Genomic DNA, 21,198 nt, shown 5'->3' on the forward strand with positions numbered 1-21,198 from the left:
GATAAAATAGAGGATACATCTTAAAGAAGATGTGACAAGGTCACTCAGTCACTTTATGGGAATTCTATTTTTAGCAAGCAGTCATAAATATTTTGTTTAACAAAATTGTGCAAATACTTGGACTACGTGGGACCCAATTCGCTATCATATAAGCACTTTACGATTTTTTTATATTAGTCGGGGACAATCCAATTCCAACATGGACTTAACAAACAAAGATAAGTATCAAAGAAAACAAAAACACATCCAAGTTGAAATGAAAACATCTATTTCCACTAAGCATTATCTAAAAGCCCAAAGACCTCGTCACAGCGTAAAAAACTTAGTCTACTTAAAAATTCCTGTTTCGCTCTCTCTTGTTATGAATCACATTTTCTACTGGTTGTTTTTTCAAAATGTAATGAGTATGTAGCTCCTCGATTTCCTTTTCCATTGCAGTGTCCAAAAGATCAAACCGTTCCTTCAATTCTTCATACGACAAATCCTTCAGAAAACTAAAATCGGTGTTAACGGGTTTGATTCGTTGCAGTTTAACATCGAGAGGTTCCAAGTTGCTTTGGGACTGTTGAGCGATTGCTCCACTAGATGAAACGGCAAAATTCGGATGGGCCGCTGCGTCTTTAGAACCTTGTTCCGATTCAGCTTGGTCAAAATGTTCCAAAAATAACGGCTTATATTTTTTAGTCTCTTCAGACTTCATTGTTCTTTCACCATCTTCGTCGTCGCTATTTATAACCACCATTGTACCCAAATCAGATTGCAAAGTCACCATGGTGGCACTTTGGCTGGGTGTTTTACTTGGCACTAAAGTAGCCTCCGCATCAGCATCAGCAACAGTCTTCTTGTGTTGTCCATGCAAAAGCACTCTGCTGTAGTTTTGATTCTTTCGGATATCACAAGCTTCTGAAATCATCTGAGCCAGCGCTTGAGCTCCACCGGATTTTTGCAGAAACAGATGCTGTATAAGATCGGTAGCTGAAGCTCGATCACAAGGATTTTTCACCAGACATACACTGACGAAATCGATAAATTCGGCACTCCATCGATCTGGATCGCGGAAAGACGGAGGAGGCTTGGTGGGAATCATAAACACGGCCCTCATTGGATGAATATCTGCGTAAGGTGGTTTGCCCTCGGCCATTTCAAGGGCTGTTATACCAATGCTCCAGATATCTGCTACGCAATCGTATCCAATTTCCAGGATGATTTCGGGAGCCATCCAAAAAGGGGAACCAATAACTGTATTCCTTTTGGAAATAGTCTCGGTTAGTTGTCCTGCAACCCCAAAATCTGCTAGCTTTGCATGTCCATCCGTGTTCAAAAGAATATTCCCTGCTTTGATGTCTCGATGGATCTTTCGATTGGAATGGAGGTACTCCAACCCTTTTAGAGCATCCGATAAAATGGTGGCTATTTCGCATTCTGTTAAGGTCTTTTTTCTGAGACGTATAATATCAGAAACACTGCCTGCTCCACAATATTCCATTATGATCCATAGATCAGTATTTTTAAAATAGCTTCCATAATACCTCACAACATATGGGCTGTCGCACTGTTGCATTATGGAGATTTCCTTGATAATTTCATGCAAATCTGTGTCTAATGGTACTTGTTTAATGGCTACAACACTATCAGATTCTTTATGCAAAGCTTTATAAACACTACCATAAGCTCCTTCTCCCAGCTTACAAATGATATCAAAAACCTCCTCGGGCTGTCTAGTGAGACTTTCCTCACTAAGCATTTTCAAGTTGCTGGCGGACATTTCCGTTCGATCCTGATTGATGAAGCACAAGAATGAGTAACTGATGCCTTTCCGTTTGCCTCTTAGTTCATGCTTTTAGGTTTTCGATGGTATCCACTTCCTGGATCATCCAAACCTAAAAAGATTACCCTATGGCAATAAATAGGCTGTGTACGTTGATCGGTTGTTAAGTCAAACAATTACTACATTTACTATAAGGTTAGTAAAACAGTTAGTTCTTTTATATCTACCAAAAAGCGCGCTTGGCTGATTTACCAAGATTAGAATATTGAGTATCCGTTCTTTCGATTAGTATCTGCACGGTGAAATTTGCTTGATTTGAAACATCCATTCAATATGCAAGAAAACTTATGCAAGTTGGTCTTCCAAAAGTATGATCATTATATTCACTTGATACGTAAAGAACCCATAAGAGTTGCACTTTTGGACAAACAAGGTAAACCTTCCTAGCTTAGTAAAACTGTTGAATAATACGATTATACAGGTAGGTTTCATAATCATATGGAAGTGTGTGGTCTTTCTGATAAAATGTTTTTAATAGTTTTTCAGATAGAAATAAATAATCGATGTATAATGTCATACATTAAAATTCAGCATAATTAACCAAATTTTGCAGACACGTGATTAATGACCAATTTATTATTAGCACATACAAAGTAAAAAATTCTACCAATAGACCAGGTCTAAGATGTCAAATTTTGGTAAATGCACTTTTATCCTTTTGGAAACTTGGTCATTAAAAATATATTTTAGTGCACCTGTTTGTCTGGCCTTGGGGGACTTCATCAGTTTTTGAACACAAATATGTATATTTTTTTTTTTATTACTTGATCAACAAACACAAATACGGCAATTTTGGACTTGGTCACTTTTAGCTATAAACCCACGAAATATAGTGATAAGAGCCTTGCATCTGCTGCAATTTGCTATCGGAATAAACTTTTGGAAAATTTAGACATTTAGGTATGTGATTTCTAAAAAAATTATTAGTAGTTAGATTATTAGTTAGTATCTATTAGAAAAAACTCCTATAAAATTAAAATATTTAAATATACACGAGTATGTATTTCGAATGATAATCCGCAACTTATTATTTAATAAATTATTAAAGTAGTCAGAAACATGAACTTTCCGCATTCATTTGTACATGATTCTATGTAGTATGTATAATTTATATGTACTTTGTATTTTACGTAAGTTGTTATATTCCATCACACATTTACACTTTTGAAACAGTTATCTAAAAAGCAAATATGGATCTTAGACGCTAGAAACAGAGAAATTCACTTTTAATTTGCTAATAAAAATTGTTCGATCGATAAGATATTAGGTACATACAATCATTATAAAAGTACACATACACAGGTACAGATCTGTGAATTATGCGCTCAGTAAATAGTCATCTAACGTAACTTTTCTAGCCGAAACATTTCATCACAAAATTTTAGTTTCTCACTTATAATGGGAATATTTCATTGGAGTGTTGAACGTAAGAGTAATAAATATGTAGCATTTTATGAACTATTAATTCTTAAAAAATGTCCTTTAACTCTGGCTCTTCGGTCTTGATTCAACCTAGTAGTTAACCAAGAAAAATTTCGAAATTTTGATATAGCAACAATGTTATGAATTATGTGCCCATTTTATAAATGATACTTTTCCAGTTAATACCAAATAATTTTTGCAGATTATAATAAATAAATTAGACAGTTTAATAAAGAATCCACACAAAGCTACATCTTTACTGCTCAACCGGTTCCAAAATTTTAAATTTTCGTGAAAACTAGAAAGTTAAGGCCTTTAAAGCAACTTTTCCAATAGTTTGCAGGAAACAATCAATTTACGAACATACCGTTGCTCGAAATTGTTGCCTTTTTTGAATATCAACACCGTGACTGGTCGAATTATGAGCCAAGCGAGATACATCTTTTTACAGTCGAATCTTTTAATACCATAAATACAATGTGCCCGTATCAAGTACAAAACAAAATATTGCCCACTAAATAAGCCATCTCTTAACATAAAGTTTACTAAAGTAAGTAAGAAAATAAGCACGCAAATGCAATAGAAGATAATATTTTACTGTCGTAACTTGTTATGAGGAATTAAGGGTCTCTATACTTTGAAGATAAGGTGCCATGTATGTATATAAAATTATGCTCTCAAAGATAAATACAGATTAGACAAAAATTCAAAAAATCTCCGAAATAAAACCAATTACTACCCAATATAATAATCTGAAGGTCGGGTTAAATTTACTGAAAGTACCACGTTGGATGTAGTTAAACACATAAAAGTTATGAAAACAAGTGTTGACTGCACCTTCCAGTCACTGGAGCAATGATATTTAGAAAGAACTTCGTTTACATCGGTATTAAAAATGACTAGTGTTAGTCAAAATTCGCAATATCGTAATAGATAGCGGTTATCACTATTATAAAACCAATTGAATACAATTAGATGAGCCAAAATAATGATTTCATCAAACACCTAAACGCATTAAGTAAATTTATAACAATAAAAAAAATTCTACATAACTTTTTAGTGAAACAGTATTGCGAAACAAACAGGAGACAACATAGAATGTTGTGTAACAAACAACTTTTGCACTGAATGTGAGATGAGATCATCCTTTATAATACGAACTTGATAACAAAGAGCAGGATAGGATCATGGGCGTTCACTGATTATATTAATATTGTATTTTTTGGTTGGAGGAAATGCAACTGACCCAGGTAATCTCCATTAAAAATCAATTACCAACTGTTATTAATTTTTTGCCACCAAAACGTTCCGAAAAGTAAAGAATAATGAAACAAAGCGGAACGGAAATTTTACACAATTTTTTAATAAAGAAAAGTGGGTCACAACAATGATGAAATTCCTAACCTGGGAACTATTGTTCGAACAAGACAAAAACTGAAAAATCGGTGATGCTATTTGTCACGTGGTTGAGCCAACGAGTAATTGAAAAAAAAAGTTGAAATCCATTGGGGCATGTAGTACTTATTCTAATGGAATTGCAATACCTTTTAAAGAGTTTTCCGCAAATAAAAGTACAGCTAGTTGTTAAAGTACCAGGAATTAACGTCTCGGTCGATGTCCGTTTTATGGTATATGGGTAACAAGACAAAGTACAGTTTTTCCTTTTCGTATCATTACATTCGTACACGTGTACGTGCAATAAATTACTAAACTCAGTAAAGGCATTTCTTGCAGTTCATTAAACGTAAACACATTTCGCATAAGTCATAAAAGTATTATTGTTCATTGTAATTATTGTAATTTGATCCGAGTCCATCACTTAGAAAGCACTCCCCCAGTAGAGGTATTGGATTATATTAAATTCAATCCATATTACATAAGTTAAAAATATGTATGGATATGGATATGAAAAAAAATGTAAAAGCATTTTTTTATCGGTGGAGTTTCTGTTTTTCGTTATTGATCAAAATGTAGAAAATATATTGGTTGCAGTTAGGAACTAGATTGCACAGAATATTCATGAATTCGAAAAACTTAAATCACTGGAAGTTTTGTAAAAACGATCTTTCTGTGCCTACCTGAGAACAGAATTTTACTTCTATGGTAAACTGCTCAAATTGAAATTTGACCAGCCAAAAATTCCAGAAAATTAGATAAATTTTAAATCAAGCGGAAAATAGAGAACTGAGTTACTGTGGCAAATACACATGTTGACTTCATTTGTATTAAAAATGATGGTTTTCCTGGAGAAAATCGATTTTAGATTCAGAATATTGGATCTTCTCTATTGCGCCTTTGGCGTTTAAAAAACCAGTTATCTCAAATTTTGGTATAATTTCAACTGTATGTTCAATAAATATCACACAAAATAACGATATTCCTAAATCAATAAAGTTTTAAACTCCACAATTTCCACACGAATTCAAAGCACATTTACTGTTTTTTTATAGGATAATTCTAAATAAATATTTACGTCACACTAGCGCGCCAAAGTCCCTCATATGTGCCATTTTGCTTTTGTTTCGACAGTCGTAAAAATGTATAAACGTAGAGCAAAAATGCGAAATTTTAATCGTTAATTACAACGGAAAAATTATTATTTTAAACACTTCAAGCTCTAACCTAAACATTCGTTGTTTGGAGAGCAACAATGTTAAAGTATTACGGCATTTAAAAGTCTATTTGAAGCTGTAAAAATACATATCCTCAACCTGAAATACACATAAAAGTTATGATTATTTGACGTTTTTTCAGTTGAAATTGTCGTTTTGTCGTAAAGTGGAATTCACTTAACACCATCGACTGATATTCGAAGTCGATTAATATGTTTATTCAAACACGTTTAATCTAAATAACCGTCCTTCCGAGTACAATGTCAGGCATTTTGGTATGTAAAAATCTATTTGGTTTTATAAAAATGTGTTTTCCTACATTAAAAGGACATAAAAAATGTCATGAATATTTGACGTTTTCAGTTTTGACACTTCGTCAAGTGACATGCACTTAACACTTAAGATTCAACTAATAGGTTTAATCAAATCGGTTTAATCTAGATAGCTATCATTTAGAGAACAATGTCACCGCATTATAACATCTAAAAATGAATTTGGTGTTATAAACAGGTGTTTCCCTTCAAAGACACATAAAAATATCATGACTCTTTGACGTTTATTAGTTTTGGCAACATTTTGTCAAGTGACATGCACTTAACACTTAGGAATCAATTAATCTGTTAATTCAAATGGGTTTCATCTGGAGAACCATCATTAAGAGAACAATGTCAAAGCATTATAAGATCTAAAAATGAGTTTCGTGTATTCGTGTGTTTTCACTTTAAAGGCACATAAAAATGTGATTACCTTTTTGACGTTTTCAGTATTGACCTTTTGTCGTCTCATGGCAGCCACTAAGCATTAAGGAATTAATTTGTTTTGCTTGAAACTGGCAAGTTTTTCGGGTTTCTAGGTCGACGTGAAAAAAACCCGAAGTATTGAGGCGTTTAAAAATCTATTGAAAGTTATAAAAATGCGGTTTTACAACCTAAAAAATGTCTTTAATTTTCGACGTTTCCAGCGTTGACACTTTTTTAACCCGTAAGAATTAATTAAGCTGTTTAACTATTTGACTATGTTCAATCCAAAACAATCGCTGTTTAGAAGGAAATTTGAAAGCCGTTTGGCACTTAAAAATCCACTAGAAATGACAAAAATACGATTTTCTAACCTGAAATAAACCAAAAAATGTCACAATTATGTGACATTTCAAGTTTGGACAATATTTAGTAGCCCGATCGCACTCCCGTAACACCGAGGGATGAATTAATCAGTTTATTTGAATGTGCTTAACCCAATTAATAAGTGTGTTGTTGACCTTTACCCCAAACCTCAAGTCGCCGGTGTTTCACAATTTACCTTTCTGATGTAATGAGATTAAAAATCAATTGGCAATCAGAACATTCAACCGGCACAATTTGATTACTTTTATTTTAAATTTAATTTTCAATATATGGATGAGCCGATGAACACTTGACACACCCTGACGTCAAAAAGTTAATCACATTGTTGCCATCCAGAGAAAACAGTGACGGTTACTGGCGAAAACATTTTCAAAAACAGGTTTCATGTAAATTCTTACCGTTTGGTGTGTTTTGCCGATAGTCCAACGATTTACCGGTAAACGGTAATCACAGGCAAGACAGGTAAACGATCAGGCGGGCACAGCCGAAAATATTCACCACTAATGTCACTAAAGCGACAGATTAGCTACGCCCCAACAGGACTCACGAGAGCTTTTTGATTGAAATTGGTCCGTTTTTGTGCAAAACAAGGTCAACCGTCAGTGCTTGGCTTTGGGTAAATTAATGTTCAACTAATTAAACGCGAACCCCTTCAATACTTTCACGGACACCTACAAAACAACTCAACGACTATTTGCTTCCACCTCAATTACACTTACGCTTTGCCATTTAGTGCAATACGCACTGCGTCGACTCGTCCCAGAAGACGTACGGCCAACGTTGCCACGTATTCATGTGTCAGGAAATTCATGTCCGAGATATGAACTAGCTTTGGTGGAAAAACTGTAAAGTTTTTTTGAAATTAAACTGTTAAGAAGATCAACTATGGAGCGAAACGTTTAATTTTGGCAGGAATTTTTTGGAAATTAATCTGAAGTTTGTCAAAAACATTTTTGTTCTTTTGTTTCAAATTGTTTGTCACAATTTTACAAACTTTTCACTGGCTAAAATAATCAAGGGAAAATGAAATTAGTTAGAAAAAGTTTTATGGAAAATAGTGACTGAATTACTCCAAATGAAAACCAATGCAAAAATCAATAATTTTAGCAAGCAACGAAACAAATGATTTATTTTAGCTTCTGTCGAAGTCAATTACTAAAGTGACAGTATTTGAAACCCGTTTGTAGGTTATAAATCTGGAAATGCCAGCAGAAGGTTCTCGCGAAATATTCATGGGGTTTGCTGAAGAAGAACATTTGAGGGAGCTCCCTAGACAGGTCAGTGAGTTTGTTTTATTGTATGTATATGCAAAATCTGATTGGTCTAGTACCAAGTGCAAAAATGTATTTTTATTAGAATGAATCTAAAAGTGCAATTTTTCGACCGGAAGTGATTGATCATAAAGAAGCACGTTTCTTTACTGTTCATTTGTTTTACTGCAAGTATTTTCATTAAAAAGTAACCGATATGCTTTTTTTATTCGAATGAATCTAAAAGTGCCATTTATCGACTTGATGACTGATGTTTTTTTGTCATTATATTTTTTAAATGATTTTTATTCAAAAGTAACCGACATGCTTTTTTAATTAATTACGTAGGTTTATCGACAACTACTGATCTTAATTTAAAGTTTACTTACAATTTGTAAATTCAACTTTGTTACCAGTTCAGTCTCAAAGTCGTTCTAAAGGTTTATTTTTCTGCGCTCGCCGATGTTGCCACAAGCAAAACACGATTTTTTAAATAGCGCAAATTTCATGCAAAATTTGCAACTTATACACACATCATACCGTGAAAGCAGCACTTGAATTTTCAACCCGACATTGTTTCAGTTGCATTTATATGCTTACAAAAGTACGCTTTTGAAAAATTACAATCGTTAAAACGTGACAATTTCAAAAATGACATTGACATCAGATTTAATATATGAAGTTGATGCCTTTTATTTTTGGGTATTATTATTTATTATAACTCCCGATTCGTGTTATGTTTGTTATTCGAATAAAAAAATGTTGTTCGATACGAGGGCGAAAATCCATTTATCAAACTCCTAACGGATTTACACCCTCGACTTGGTCTGGGGTGTCAAACGCCGTCCTCGTTCAAATAACGACACTTTTCGCCCCTGTGTCGAAAACTACTATTAATGAATTCCATAGGTTTATCGACAACTATTGATTATAATTTAAAGTTTACTTACAATTTCTAAATTTTACCTTTGTTACAAGTTTAGCCTCAAAGTCGTTCAAATGGTCTATTTTTCTGCGCTGGCCGAAGTTCCCACAAGCAAAACACGATTTCTTTAAATAACGCAAATTTCATGCAAAATATGCATCTATACAAACACTTGAACCTTGAAAGCAGCACTTGAATGTTCAACACTCATTGTTTCAGTTGTATTTCTATGCTTACAAAAGTACGGTTTTGAAAAATTACAACCGTTGAAACGTGACAATTTCAAAAATGGCATTGACATCAGATTTAAAATATGAAGTTAATGAATTTTACTTTTAGCTATTCTTATTTATTATAACTTATGATTCGTGTTATGTTTTTCATTCGAATAAAAAATGTTGTTCGATACGAGGGCGGAAATCCGTTTTTCGCCCTTCTATCGAAAACTATTATTAACATTTTTTTGTTGAATCTGCAAAGCAAATTTTTCAGTGTCAGTTAAATAACCGAAATTTAAATTGGCACTTCTGAAGAAACCTTTATTTTAAACATACATATTCCGAGTACAGCTTTTCTAACTTGCAGTTGATTTAGCAACCAACCAACAATAACAAAGGAAGGTTATAATTTTTGTGCACCCTGTATATCGGCAGGGCTGAATCTATGTCACATTGAGTCAAGCATGACTCGTTAGACCAGCAAACAAAGTTTTACGATTCTAAACCATCTGCAACTTACAAAACTTCTAATTCACGGACTACTCAGATCACGTATAATTTCTTAATGAACACTAAAAATACATAACGAACAAAAGTACCTTAATCAAGTGTTCGTTCAGTAATTATCTTTACCGATCAATATTTTTCGTTTTTTTGCGTATTTATCATGACTTTACTGTTGTATTCTCACATTTGCGGGCTTTAAAACAGCCTCAACGCAATGCTGCGATTCTTTCTTTTAAGCCGAAATTATTCTACTGGCAGTTTTCGAACCTCTTAGAAACTTTGTTAGAGTGAAATAAATGCAAGCTGTTAAGAGAAGCTATATAGTTAAATTAATTGAGAATTTAGCTAAATTTTTTTGAGGTAAAACGAGAATTAAATAATTTTTGCTTAAAACTACCCATCTAGTAGCCACGCTGTGTCAATGAAAGATATTCTCGTCTCCCCTTTCAATTGTACCAATTTGACAAGTTTTCAAGTAAATAATCTAGAGCCTAATTAAATTCTCAAAAAATTTGTAATTAATTCATCAAACAAGGTTTTAAGAATGTTGACTATCAATAAAAATGATGAACAGCGGCAACAGAGCATAAGCAGCCACAGCAGTGGATTTTGAGCCTTATGGCATCAGTACAAAAGGCATGTTTTGGTAGATTTTTACAGATTGGAAACAGCAGCGCTCAGCGTAAAAAATATCAACTAAAATCGACATTTTATTTCGGGCATTTTTATTGTTGGTGGTTATGTCGTGGGTGTTTTAAAAACGAAAAAATCAGGTAAAAATCGCCGTTCTTTTTGCCTTTTTCTGTTCTCGATCGAAAAAAGCGTTTTTCCGTTGTCGATAAAAAGTCGTTCGTTTTCTTTTTTCAGACTGCATTAATGGGTCGACGTAGTAGGTCGAAATCTCCTTTTGGGCCAGGAAGACGACGGGATAAAGAAAGGGATAGAGAACGGGAACGAGACAAGGAACGACACAGAAGGAAAAGGTCTAGAGATAGATCGCGAGAAAGGGATAGGGAAAGGAGACGTCATTCCCATGAAAGACGACGTCTGTCACGTTCAAGGAGCAGATCCCGTTCGCGTTCCCTTGGGAGGAAAAGCGGGCTTCTTGCCGACCGACCCACAGTAACTGCAGCTGATCTGGAAGGAAAAACTGAGGACCAACAGGACATGATGAGACTGATGGGTTTCTGTTCTTTCGATACAACGAAAGGTAAAAAAGTTGAAGGGAATGATGCAGGTACAGTACATGTGATTCTCAAAAGAAAGTACAGACAATACATGAACCGAAAGGGAGGTTTTAACAGACCGTTGGACTTCGTAGCTTAACAGGCTCATCTTTTCTGTAATTTGAACAACCACTATTTACCTCATAACCAGGTTCATACTGCAGATAATCAAACAGTGAGCATTAAACTACTCATTACTCGTCTATGTCATGTTTCACCCATTTATATCTCAGCTATTTTGATGGACACATTGTTAATAATGAGATTTGGAATAACAACATTCATAATGCAACAGATCAGTTACAAGTAGGAATTCATACAATCGAGCGCAGAAATTTCACTTTACCCTCTTCAATTTTAGCTAATTAAGATATAAGATCGTTCAATTCATTCAAATTCATTATTCCCTAAGGCTTGGTGTAACGCTAGTAAAGTCCAAATTATTGTCCAATTTTCTACCAGGTGATTACATACAGCTGAAGTAAACATAACTGTTTTTTATAAGTTAGATAAGATTTTTATGTCGAACAGATTTTAAGGGTTCTCAACCAAAGGACTGAGAATTTCTTGCATTAACCTACGCAAAGGCACTATGCAGCCGATTTATTTCATTCATATTCAAATAGGTAGGTCCAGTATTCCTCTTTAATCCGAACTAATTATTGCAAGGCAGGGGCGGATTAAAGCTTTACGAGGCCTGGGACTGAAATTCATATAGGATCCACGTAAATTTTGAAAATTCAGAGTTCGCGGGTCCTGGGACTTCAGCCCCTGGTTGCCCCTTGGTTAATCCGCCACTGTTGCACGGGCAAATAATCAAAATTTCTTTATTTTTACTGCAAATTTTACTAGATAACCGAAAGTATAAAATATGCATACATTAAAATAATAACCGTGTGCCTACATAAAATGGCTAAATTTTTATACATACGTAATACATATTTGTAAATCTATGTCGATGTAAAAAAAATAGTGATCTTAGTCGGTTTAGTGTCTTTCTTCTTTACGTGCTTGATGGTTTCCGTAATCTTCAGCTGCTCATTCTCCTCACCATTTGGTTGTTTGTCACGTGTCCCGTCTATGATATTTTTAATGTTCTTCTATACACCCACATCTCAAAGGATTCCAGCTTTGGTACAGTTGCTGCGTTCAGGGCCCAAGAATTCATTCCATAAAGCTAAGTCGAAAAGACGTAGCACCTTGCTATTCTGAGTCTCAGATCCAGCCTCAAATCCCTTGTACAGAGCACTCTTTTCAGCTTATTAATTACAAGTTTGTTCGTGCCTTTTCTATTAGTATTTTGTTTCCTTTAAAGTAATCGGATGGAGCTGAACGTTGTGCCTAGATATCTGTAGTTGTCTACCAATTCAAAAGTCCTGTTGTTAAGTGTTAGATTATCCGTATTCTGATTTTTTGTTATCATGATAAATTTCGTTTTTTTGGCGTTTAGCGCGTCAACTCATATTCTCTGAAGGACCTCTAGACTGTCTGCTAATAACCGTATCGTCCGCGAATCTGATCTTGTTAATCGGCGTTCCATCCTTAAAAGCCGGTTTTTCCATTTCTGTTAAAGTTAAAAGATGGGTGTTCCGATTCAGGAATTTTTAAAGCTCATTTTGTGCATATCGCGAATCATTTGACCGGCTGTCCATTAAATAACTTCCTAATGTGTAAAATTCACGCCAATTTATTCGTTCGTTTTACTGGCAATTCGGATTAAAGAGGGTTTACTGTAGTATAACATTGTTGCGAATTATCTTGGTTCAGTTCGGAACTAGCCCAAGAGAATTCGCTCAAAAATCAACTTGGTGATTTCGCTTACTTTTTAGCTCAAAAACAACGTGCACTGCATCATTGTTGCGAATCAAATATCAGTGTATCTTTTTGTTCTCAATTAAGAGTATTCGTTCTCAGCTGAATGTTATCGATAATATAGTTTTGTAAAAATCTGTTGCTATATTGATCCTTCTGCAGTATCAGAACCATTACCCAAGCATTAATGGAGTTCATTAATGCCACTTTTTTATACCTCACAACTATTTCAGGTTTCCACACATTGTTTAAATTTCTGTATATACTAGGTCATAAACGGGTTGTTCAGTTATATTATTCCATATTTTTATTTTTACTGTTGTTTAAGGATTTCTAAACGATTAGGTATTAAGGGTATTTTCTATAGAAGTTTGTCAAATGTTCCATATCAGTTGTTGAACATTGTGAGTATGCAGCATGTTTCAGTGGTTATACCTTTGCTGATTTCAACGAAGTGAACTATTTAGATTCTTTTATTGTGTAAAAGGAAAAAGTATGTAACATGTTCCGGAAACTGATTTATTTATTTAATACCTAGTTAGACTTAATTCTTATGTACGGCGATAAAATATAGGAAAATTGTTTGTAAGTTACAGGGTTTTATTTCAAAACTACCTCAGTAAATTGTACAATTAAATTGGACTAATTAAAACACAACACATGTGTAGAGCAAGTTTATATTAAAATAAAAAATAGTACGCACATTATGCACTGGAACAATTACAGATAATAAATGCTCGGAATTAGAAGGAATCTGGTTAATAGAAATTTCAGTTAGTTTACTAATATGAAAGCATAAATATTGTGTATTTAACCAGCAACAACAGTGCATTTTGCCAAAATCATATACCTACATCCCTTTGTTATCACAGCTATTCGGTTAAATATTGTTTCATTGTCGACCATAATACGTTAAAGTTGTTGCTCGGCTCGGTATATTAAAATAGATCTTTTAGGCTTTCTTTTTCACAAGAGTAGGGACTCGGACTCGCATCAGTTGGCATAAGCTGTTTCGTATTTCTCTTATTTCAACTACAGGAAGTTCCCAATTGGTATCGCTAACAACTTGCATGATTTCATCCAAATTTTCTGATGGAATATCGCAACTGTCTCCAGCGACCAGGAGAGACTCATACAATTTGGCGGCGGTTGAACGTCTCACATAAGGTCGGCAATGACATAGAAGAATGCTTACTTGAACGAGAGCGGTTTTGCAAACCTCACCGGGAATCTAAGTATAAAAAATGTTAAAATTTAGCCAGATTATTGAGTAGGGAAAGACAGAAAGAAATTCATTGGTTGAAGTAACTTACTTGGATAAATTGGCACAAAACACATATGCCATCGATCAACTTGTAAATATCCTTGCAGCCAGATATTTCAACTTGTACGAGCTTTAAAATTCGTTTAACAAAGTCGGAGTTTTTATCTTCTAAAATGGACGCTATGCATCCAGAATCAAACAGTTTATCCAGAAATCTAAAACGTGTTATCATATTTATAAAGAAAATTAATTTATCAAAAAAAATAAAGTAAGAGAATTCAGTTTGTATTTTAGTAGAATCAACATCAAATATGGACTCAATTTGCAGGATTGTTACTATACTAACCTTAACAAGGGGACAGTTATTCTGTCTTGCTTCTGATAATGAACAAAAATACTCAAAATTGTTTCGCAAATTCTGTGAATCTCCGCCGGTCCTTTTAATTTCTCTTGTTCTTTTAGGTAGATAAATAGCGACGAACCAGAGCTTTTTAACTACGAAAAAATCCTTTTTTAATGCATAGCATGAAGTTCAATTCAATTCTTCATTTTTAGCCTAATAAATTATATGCCGCCTATATGTCAATTCTTCAACGAAACAATTCGTTAATCGGACAATGAACATAATCTCTTACCAGTGATTCAGTTCGGCTGCCTATGCTGCAAATCAATCCTATTAACACATTGTATGTATATGGATTAAATTGTATCAGTTGCACAAATTTGGGGAAAGTACATCGTTCTGAATTCCAATTTAGGATACTGCACTCTTCCTTCGGAAATATTAACGACAGTTCGTCGTAATAAGCAATATTGGGAACTCGAGGGTTGCTAAAAACAAATAGCTAGTGTTTTTTTGTAAGAAATAGTAGCATTTTTCTGTACAATGTCGTTTGGGTAAACGAATAGTTATGAGTGATGTTTTAAAATTAATTTAACATTTTTTTAGTATAGTAGTACATTTGATGTGGAATAAAGTAACAACAAAAACTCACTTGTAAATGAAGCTGAAAAACACTTTTCCAGATAAAGCTCGAGTTCTATCAATTTTCTCCATTGCCTGCTGCGCTATGTTTGATAAAATGTTGTTGACTAATTCTGATGTAAAAAATTGAGGATTTTTTTCGGCCATAGTTAATGTTAAAATCTAAAAGTATAAAAACTGAAGACATAAACATACACGCCAGCTACTATTAACCTGTAGTCCCGTAACACAAGCTTCTCTAACCCAAGCCCCAATATCGCCCCGCTTATCCTGAGTGTAATCCTTCAACCCAGCGAAAAATATATCATAAACACTCTTCACGTGGCTCTCATTAAAACCTACAATTATCCATTAGAAGATACAGAAAAACCTTTGCTAAAGACGCACTTTTTCCAATTTCATCCGCCATAGTTGAGATAACTAAAGTTAAGGCTTTGACACCATCTCGTCTACTTTCGGCCCACTTTGCTGTTGCTTCAGTCGGTGCTATAGAGCTAATTAACGCCTCAACAATGAAATCAAGGTTGGGCTGAAGAATGTGCTTTGGGAGGGAACCCAAAGCCAAAGCATGGCCCATTCTTGATGACTGCTTAACTTCCATTAATAGTTCGGATGCATAGTTCTTAATCATTGTCCGGTTAATCTCCAGTTTATCGGTTGACGCATAAAATTCGTTTAATAGTATTGGGAGAGCGGCAACTGCTGCTAAACGAACGTTGGTCACCTCGTATGACAAAGTATCATTAAGTAGTTGTAACCACTCTTCTGAAAAGTGAAGATTTTTTCAAGTAAAATTTAAAAGAACATATGAAAAAATATTGTTACTTTTGACCTCTGATTTTAAGGGATAGATGTTTTGGAGTACTCACCTACAACACTGTCATTATGGAAGGACAGTTTAGCTAAAGAGCATTTTTCTATTAAATCAGAGCTTGCTTGCTTCATTAGCTCGCCTCCCAAGCCGCGGAAATACAAGCTTTCTTTAAATTTCGGAATCAGACCTTTTATGCTCCGCAGAAGAGGTTCAGCTAACTGCAAATCATTTCGTCCAGTGATTTTAGATAGGGCATAGACAACTTCCCCTATAGCAATAACAGAACCGTGACGGCAATTCAAGTCAATGCTGGCGGTTTTATCAAGCAAAACTGGCAAAATCTTGTCGATCATGTACCGAGGAGCCTAAAAAAACCCGAACTAAGAAGCGGAGAAAAGGAAATTAGTTCAGCAAACCTGTGAGGTGAGATTGTGCAAGGCTTTGGCGGTGAGTTCTCTGATGGCAATGTCCCAGTGATCGACTTTCCTATTGACAAGGTGATCAATAAAAGGAATTGTATATTCTTCGAACTGTGCTATGAAAACGCTGATGTTGAGGTAAGACGTATTCCTAACACTAACTGCATAGAAGTCAGCCACTGTGAGAATGTCGATTCCATGAGGAAACGTTCCCTGTCTGCCAACGTTTTCTTGGAAAGATGCTGATGCGGCCCTTCGGCAATTAATCTGAAACCACAAGGCATAAAGTCGCAATGTTGCACGTAGTTTCGATCAAAGTACCTCTCTATCAAAACAAGTCACTATTAATAAAGTGCTCGCAATATCGCCCACATAAGGAGCTAAATCTTGCGGTTCATACGCTCTAGCAAACGACCAACACACATAGCAAGCTGCGTCTCTGATATGGGAACCAACTGAAGAATAACCTTTCGGTTCGTCATAAACCAAGCCCTTAACAATTAAGGGAACCACTTGCGGAAGTCTTTCTGGCAACAGCAACCCTCTTCTGCCTACGAATAATGTGAACCACTTCAAAGTTCTGTTTGCATATCAAAATGAGGTTGAAGTACCTAATTCTGCTAAAGCAATACACCCCCCATGCCAAGCAGCATCATTTTCTCTCGGTCCAAGCAGTTCTAATACTGAGCCCACGACTTCATCGGCCAACTCTTTTGGCAGCCGAGCAGTTACTCGGCCAACTCCTTTTGCTGCTGACCATCTTCAGAAGCAATTATGCATTATAAACTGTTAAAATCAAATACATTTTCTTATTCACCTTACACAACTATCGTCACATCTCAATCCATGTATGAGTTGATCAATAACTTCTTCAACCTCGTCTGGTACATGTATATATTCTTCCGGTTGTTCAGTTGCTTCATTGAACGACAAATCACCAGCAGCATTTAAATTTGTTGCTAACGATCGATTGCCGCGTTGGTATCTCCACGAAACAACGCGCGGAGTTAGAAATGTTAGCCCTTAAAAGTGTTTTCAGGGTTGTACAGATTCATCAAAATTTGGTATAAATATTTTAGGAGCGCAGTTTGAGTCATAAAAGTTTTCAAACTAGTGACATGAAAAGTTGTGCGAAAAGTTATAATGTTTTATATTTTATAACCATATTTAACCAGTTATCAGGAATTCAAGTGATTATCGATGAACTTATGCACAATGACTAAAAAGTCGATTAAACTAAATTGTGAAAACATTTGAGACTAGAACGTAATTTTCTTTTGTTTAAAAATTATAATCCAAGTGCTTTATCAACAGCAATTTTCTCAGAAGGGAAGGTTAATTCAAGAAAATTAAGGAACATTTGAAGGACTTTCGTTAACAGACTGGAATCGTGTAGCTGAATATAAAATTCACCTCTTGCTTCAAACATTTCTCATTATAAAAATATATTTCGGCATCGTAAAGATCGACGTTACTCAAAAGACTCTACAAATAAAAGTTGCAATAAAAGAATCGAGTTTCTGTGTACAACTTTTCTTGCCTCTAGTTATTAATAGTGCATTTTCAGACACCATTTTTGAAGAATATGCTCCATTATTAACTAGAAACAACAAAAAACACAAAAACTCGATTTGGCTGATTCAAACTTTCGTTTGTAGCGTTTCTTCAAAATTCACCACTTGCCCGAAGCGGATGAACTCGGTTCCTTCATAAAAACATGAGCCTTACATAAAAGTTGAAATAAAAAAAATAAAAATCACAGCGAGTTTCATGAATATCTACATATATCACCATTCTCCCGATATTTCAAAGATATTTTTTTAAGTTTTTTGACCATCAATAGCAGAGAAGACGGACGTTTTTTCTGAATAAAACTTAGGTCAGATCGTTTTATTTTGAGACAAAAAATGTCTCAGTGCCATTTTGATCATGTTCTTACGGGACACTGTGTTATGTAATATGTGCACATTGTTTTGAATAATATAAAATGAAAGACGCAAATCGAATTTGCATGAAAATAAATAAAACCTTAAAAGCTATAATATTCAACCATCTATCAGATCTTACGCCTTGTAAACTTACCAATCCTTTGTATAATTTTATAGACCAACTTTTGAACACTAGTTCCTGAACTTTCCTTGAATTCCGAATTTATTATCCAGGATAGTAATTTTGAGGCATGTGGCAATATATCTTCCCTTTTCCCATGCTTGATAATCACCGCAATACAGGCCAGGGTTCCATATTTAACGAAAACGTCTGAATTACTTGCCAGACTCTGTTCGACCACCCAATCAAAAAATGCAGAAAGATGTTTTTCTTTGACGTCGTTTCTGAAATTTTCACATTCACAAAATAGTGAAAAAACATTCACAAAATAYAGAATGATCCTAACTTAAGTGGGACGAATTCGAAGTTCAGATATATTTTTTTAGTTTGGCATTCGTATTTTGAGAACTAATTGAAAGTACATTTTRCACGGCCATTGTGTTCCACCCAAAAAAAACTACTTAGTCGAAAACTATATTTTCAGATGTTTTAGAGAAAACTGTATTTTTTGTGCTTTTTGTGCATGTTTCCAGCTGCACGCTCATATTAAAAATAAACATTTATTAGTTTGGGTTCTTCATTTGTACCGACCAAAGACAATTGAATTATTCACTAACATCTAATCTTGGTTGGAAAATCGATAAAAATACACTGTAGCATGTTTTTGATCATAGAATGTAATTTTTCTTTAAAATGGCTGCAATTAAGCCTTCTTACTAAGAGTATATTTTAATGAAGGAGACAATTGTGATTCCAAATTGCCAGTATTTCCAAAGGGCCAAAGTTAGTTAGTTCATGGTCGCACAAAAATCCAAAATATTTTTCCTGGAGCATAAAAAATGTGACTTAACGCTTACACAGTAGCTGTAAATAATTAAAAAGTGCACAAAAGTGTAGTTTACTATCTAGAAATAGTTTCCTAGAAGAGTTTTTCTAGTTTACTAGAAATAGTTTCCGGATCACAAAAAACAAAGAAAATATAAATTAGCTTTGGATCACCTTGTGTATTTTAGCTAAACATAAAGCCCTTTAAAAGCTAAAGCTAAAGCTTTAAAGGCTAAAAGCCCTTTAAAATATACACACTTTTTGAACAAATAACATCAAGACATCTCAAGTGTTAAGTAAATACTGATTTATCACTTGGAATATTTTGCTGCAGATTTCATCCGAAAATTAGAGTTATTTTGTAGTTAAATATTCCTTTTCATTTTTATTGAATGTTATTATATTAGCACTTATTAGTAAAAAAATATAAAAGTATGTAATTGTGCATAAAATAAGTACTTAATATTGTTACAAAACAGCTTAAATGTGAAAAGTTAAAGATTTAGTTTAGGATTTATATTATTGAACTCAAATTTAACGAGAAATACCATGATTCAATGGAAGTTGTTATATTCAGTTTTGTTATTTTATATTTTAGGTTGAAAGATAAATAATACGAACTGTTTATGTTGCGCCATATTTAAGAGATCATCCTCTTTTTGAAGACGAAATCTTAAAATGAAGGGAATCATCAATAACTCAAATGATCATGATTTGAGTTATTGAACTAAGTATAGGTACTACATATTGACGTATAATTCAATCACTTCACGCTTTTTTTACGTTAGTTAGGTTTTTACGTGCATGGTCGTCTTTTTCCCAGATTACAATATATACCTTTTTGGGACGCATTTTTTTCTAATTGCAGATAAGTTTACGCTTTCGCTTCCGACAAATATTGAGCAATAAAATTTATAGTAGTTAATTAGAATTAGTTTCCGTAACTATTGGCTTGAATTTTTTTGTACTGGCTCTGGTTATTCCTGTTAAACAATTTTCCATGTCTTCAAATGAAAACAGCGTGCAAATATTTCAAATATTATGATGACATGTTCTATCAAGTTTATATTGTTACGTTTAATTCCGACAAAGAATACACTCGATACCAATTTAAGCGATTTAATGTACACTTAACTGTGTTTGCTTACCTATTGATAAATTTGTATGAAAGAAAAGCGGCTGCGTCTCTACATTTATCTGGCACGACTGCATAGGTTTTAATAATGTTTAAAACTCTGTCCATCACAGATTTCTTATTAGATTCAGTCTCATCGAATCCATCAAAACGAGAAAGATGAAATGGAATCATTATAATTATGGAGAGCCATAATAATAAAATATAGCGAGTGGTCCAAGTGTTCGTGTCACGGGGGTCTTGACTTTCCAAAAGGCAAAGTACTGGTTCAAAGTCTGCCACTTCATGAGGAAGATGTTTTACTATGTCTTTGTAGCCCCTCACATTTACCACCACAGCCATGTAACTAAAGGCTACATGTTTAAGCTGAATTGGTTCCTCATTGTTTCGTAAAATTTGAATGAATTTTTGCAGAATGGAATCCAACTGGGAGTCTAGCAGGTGGGGTTGTTCAATGTACTGAGTGAGGATGAAGGAGAACTTTTCATATGCTTTTTCCTGGACAGAGCCCTCAGCTTGAATCAAATTTTTTAGGTTATCAATCATTTCAAACACTTCTTCAAACTCTGCAAAGTAGTCTAGGGCACAACCGAGCCCAAAGGGTTCTTCCTCCTTTTTGGGGGCGTCTTCCGTAGTTAAATTGTCCATAGCGGATCAGGATTTCAATCCAGATGCAATAAATTTGATCAATTCTGGACTAGTTTTGTCTATTTATTTTTGCAGCACTTGTCAAAGTGTCATTGAATCATTTATACTCACTCAGTTAAATTGTCCATAGCGGAT

General features: G+C 34.4%; 4 protein-coding genes across 6 annotated transcripts in view; 1 reads left to right on the forward strand and 3 right to left on the reverse strand.

Moving 5' to 3' along the window:
- Window positions 1-7,752, reverse strand: part of LOC109540940 (protein hu-li tai shao) — a gene marked incomplete at its 3' end in the record, with an annotated part of 43,453 nt that extends 35,701 nt beyond the window's left edge. For both annotated transcript variants that reach the window (XM_048670725.1, XM_048670724.1), the window contains 1 exon segment: window positions 7,385-7,752.
- On the reverse strand, window positions 252-7,375 carry LOC109545862 (serine/threonine-protein kinase 3). 2 transcript variants are annotated; one of them, XM_048670729.1, is made up of 2 exons: window positions 7,162-7,375; window positions 252-1,880 (listed from the first exon to the last, which is right to left on the reverse strand). In XM_048670729.1, exon 2 carries the CDS (start codon window positions 1,763-1,765, stop codon window positions 332-334), a length of 1,434 nt encoding a protein of 477 aa, XP_048526686.1. In that variant the 5' UTR covers window positions 1,766-1,880; window positions 7,162-7,375; the 3' UTR covers window positions 252-331. The 2 variants fall into 2 exon arrangements, with proteins under 2 accessions (XP_048526686.1, XP_048526687.1); XM_048670730.1 differs by lacking the exon at window positions 7,162-7,375 and adding an exon at window positions 6,610-7,148.
- A 436-nt stretch (window positions 7,753-8,188) lies between the features above and the next one.
- On the forward strand, window positions 8,189-11,212 carry LOC109545861 (U4/U6.U5 small nuclear ribonucleoprotein 27 kDa protein-like). The gene is made up of 2 exons (XM_048661095.1): window positions 8,189-8,263; window positions 10,754-11,212. Exons 1-2 carry the CDS (start codon window positions 8,189-8,191, stop codon window positions 11,210-11,212), a joined length of 534 nt encoding a protein of 177 aa, XP_048517052.1.
- Window positions 11,213-13,585: 2,373 nt separating this feature from the next.
- Window positions 13,586-21,198, reverse strand: LOC109534022 (tubulin-specific chaperone D). Its single transcript, XM_048661641.1, has 14 exons — window positions 20,429-21,198; window positions 18,489-18,739; window positions 17,224-17,428; window positions 17,018-17,166; window positions 16,728-16,957; window positions 16,404-16,673; window positions 16,043-16,352; window positions 15,561-15,938; window positions 15,387-15,511; window positions 15,184-15,335; window positions 14,824-15,019; window positions 14,535-14,683; window positions 14,238-14,403; window positions 13,586-14,155 (listed from the first exon to the last, which is right to left on the reverse strand). Exons 1-14 carry the CDS (start codon window positions 21,061-21,063, stop codon window positions 13,877-13,879), a joined length of 3,495 nt encoding a protein of 1,164 aa, XP_048517598.1. The 5' UTR covers window positions 21,064-21,198; the 3' UTR covers window positions 13,586-13,876.

This window comes from Dendroctonus ponderosae, unplaced genomic scaffold, assembly GCF_020466585.1.
Source record: "Dendroctonus ponderosae isolate FM_Combo_2020 unplaced genomic scaffold, Dpon_F_20191213v2 Dpon_F_20191213_1, whole genome shotgun sequence".
NCBI lineage: Eukaryota > Metazoa > Arthropoda > Insecta > Coleoptera > Curculionidae > Dendroctonus > Dendroctonus ponderosae.

What these genes read in the sequence shown, in the direction of transcription:
- LOC109545862 (XM_048670729.1), bottom strand. Translation starts at nt 1,765, where the DNA reads ATGTCCGCCAGCAACTTGAAAATGCTTAGTGAGGAAAGTCTCACTAGA.
- LOC109545861 (XM_048661095.1), top strand. Translation starts at nt 8,189, where the DNA reads ATGCCAGCAGAAGGTTCTCGCGAAATATTCATGGGGTTTGCTGAAGAA. An exon ending in TGAGGGAGCTCCCTAGACAG is followed by an intron (nt 8,264 to 10,753) that starts GTCAGTGAGTTT and finishes TTCTTTTTTCAG; the next exon opens with ACTGCATTAATGGGTCGACG.
- LOC109534022 (XM_048661641.1), bottom strand. Translation starts at nt 21,063, where the DNA reads ATGGACAATTTAACTACGGAAGACGCCCCCAAAAAGGAGGAAGAACCC. An exon ending in GGCGGATGAAATTGGAAAAA is followed by an intron (nt 15,512 to 15,560) that starts GTGCGTCTTTAG and finishes GGATAATTGTAG; the next exon opens with GTTTTAATGAGAGCCACGTG. An exon ending in ATAACTGTCCCCTTGTTAAG is followed by an intron (nt 14,404 to 14,534) that starts GTTAGTATAGTA and finishes AACACGTTTTAG; the next exon opens with ATTTCTGGATAAACTGTTTG.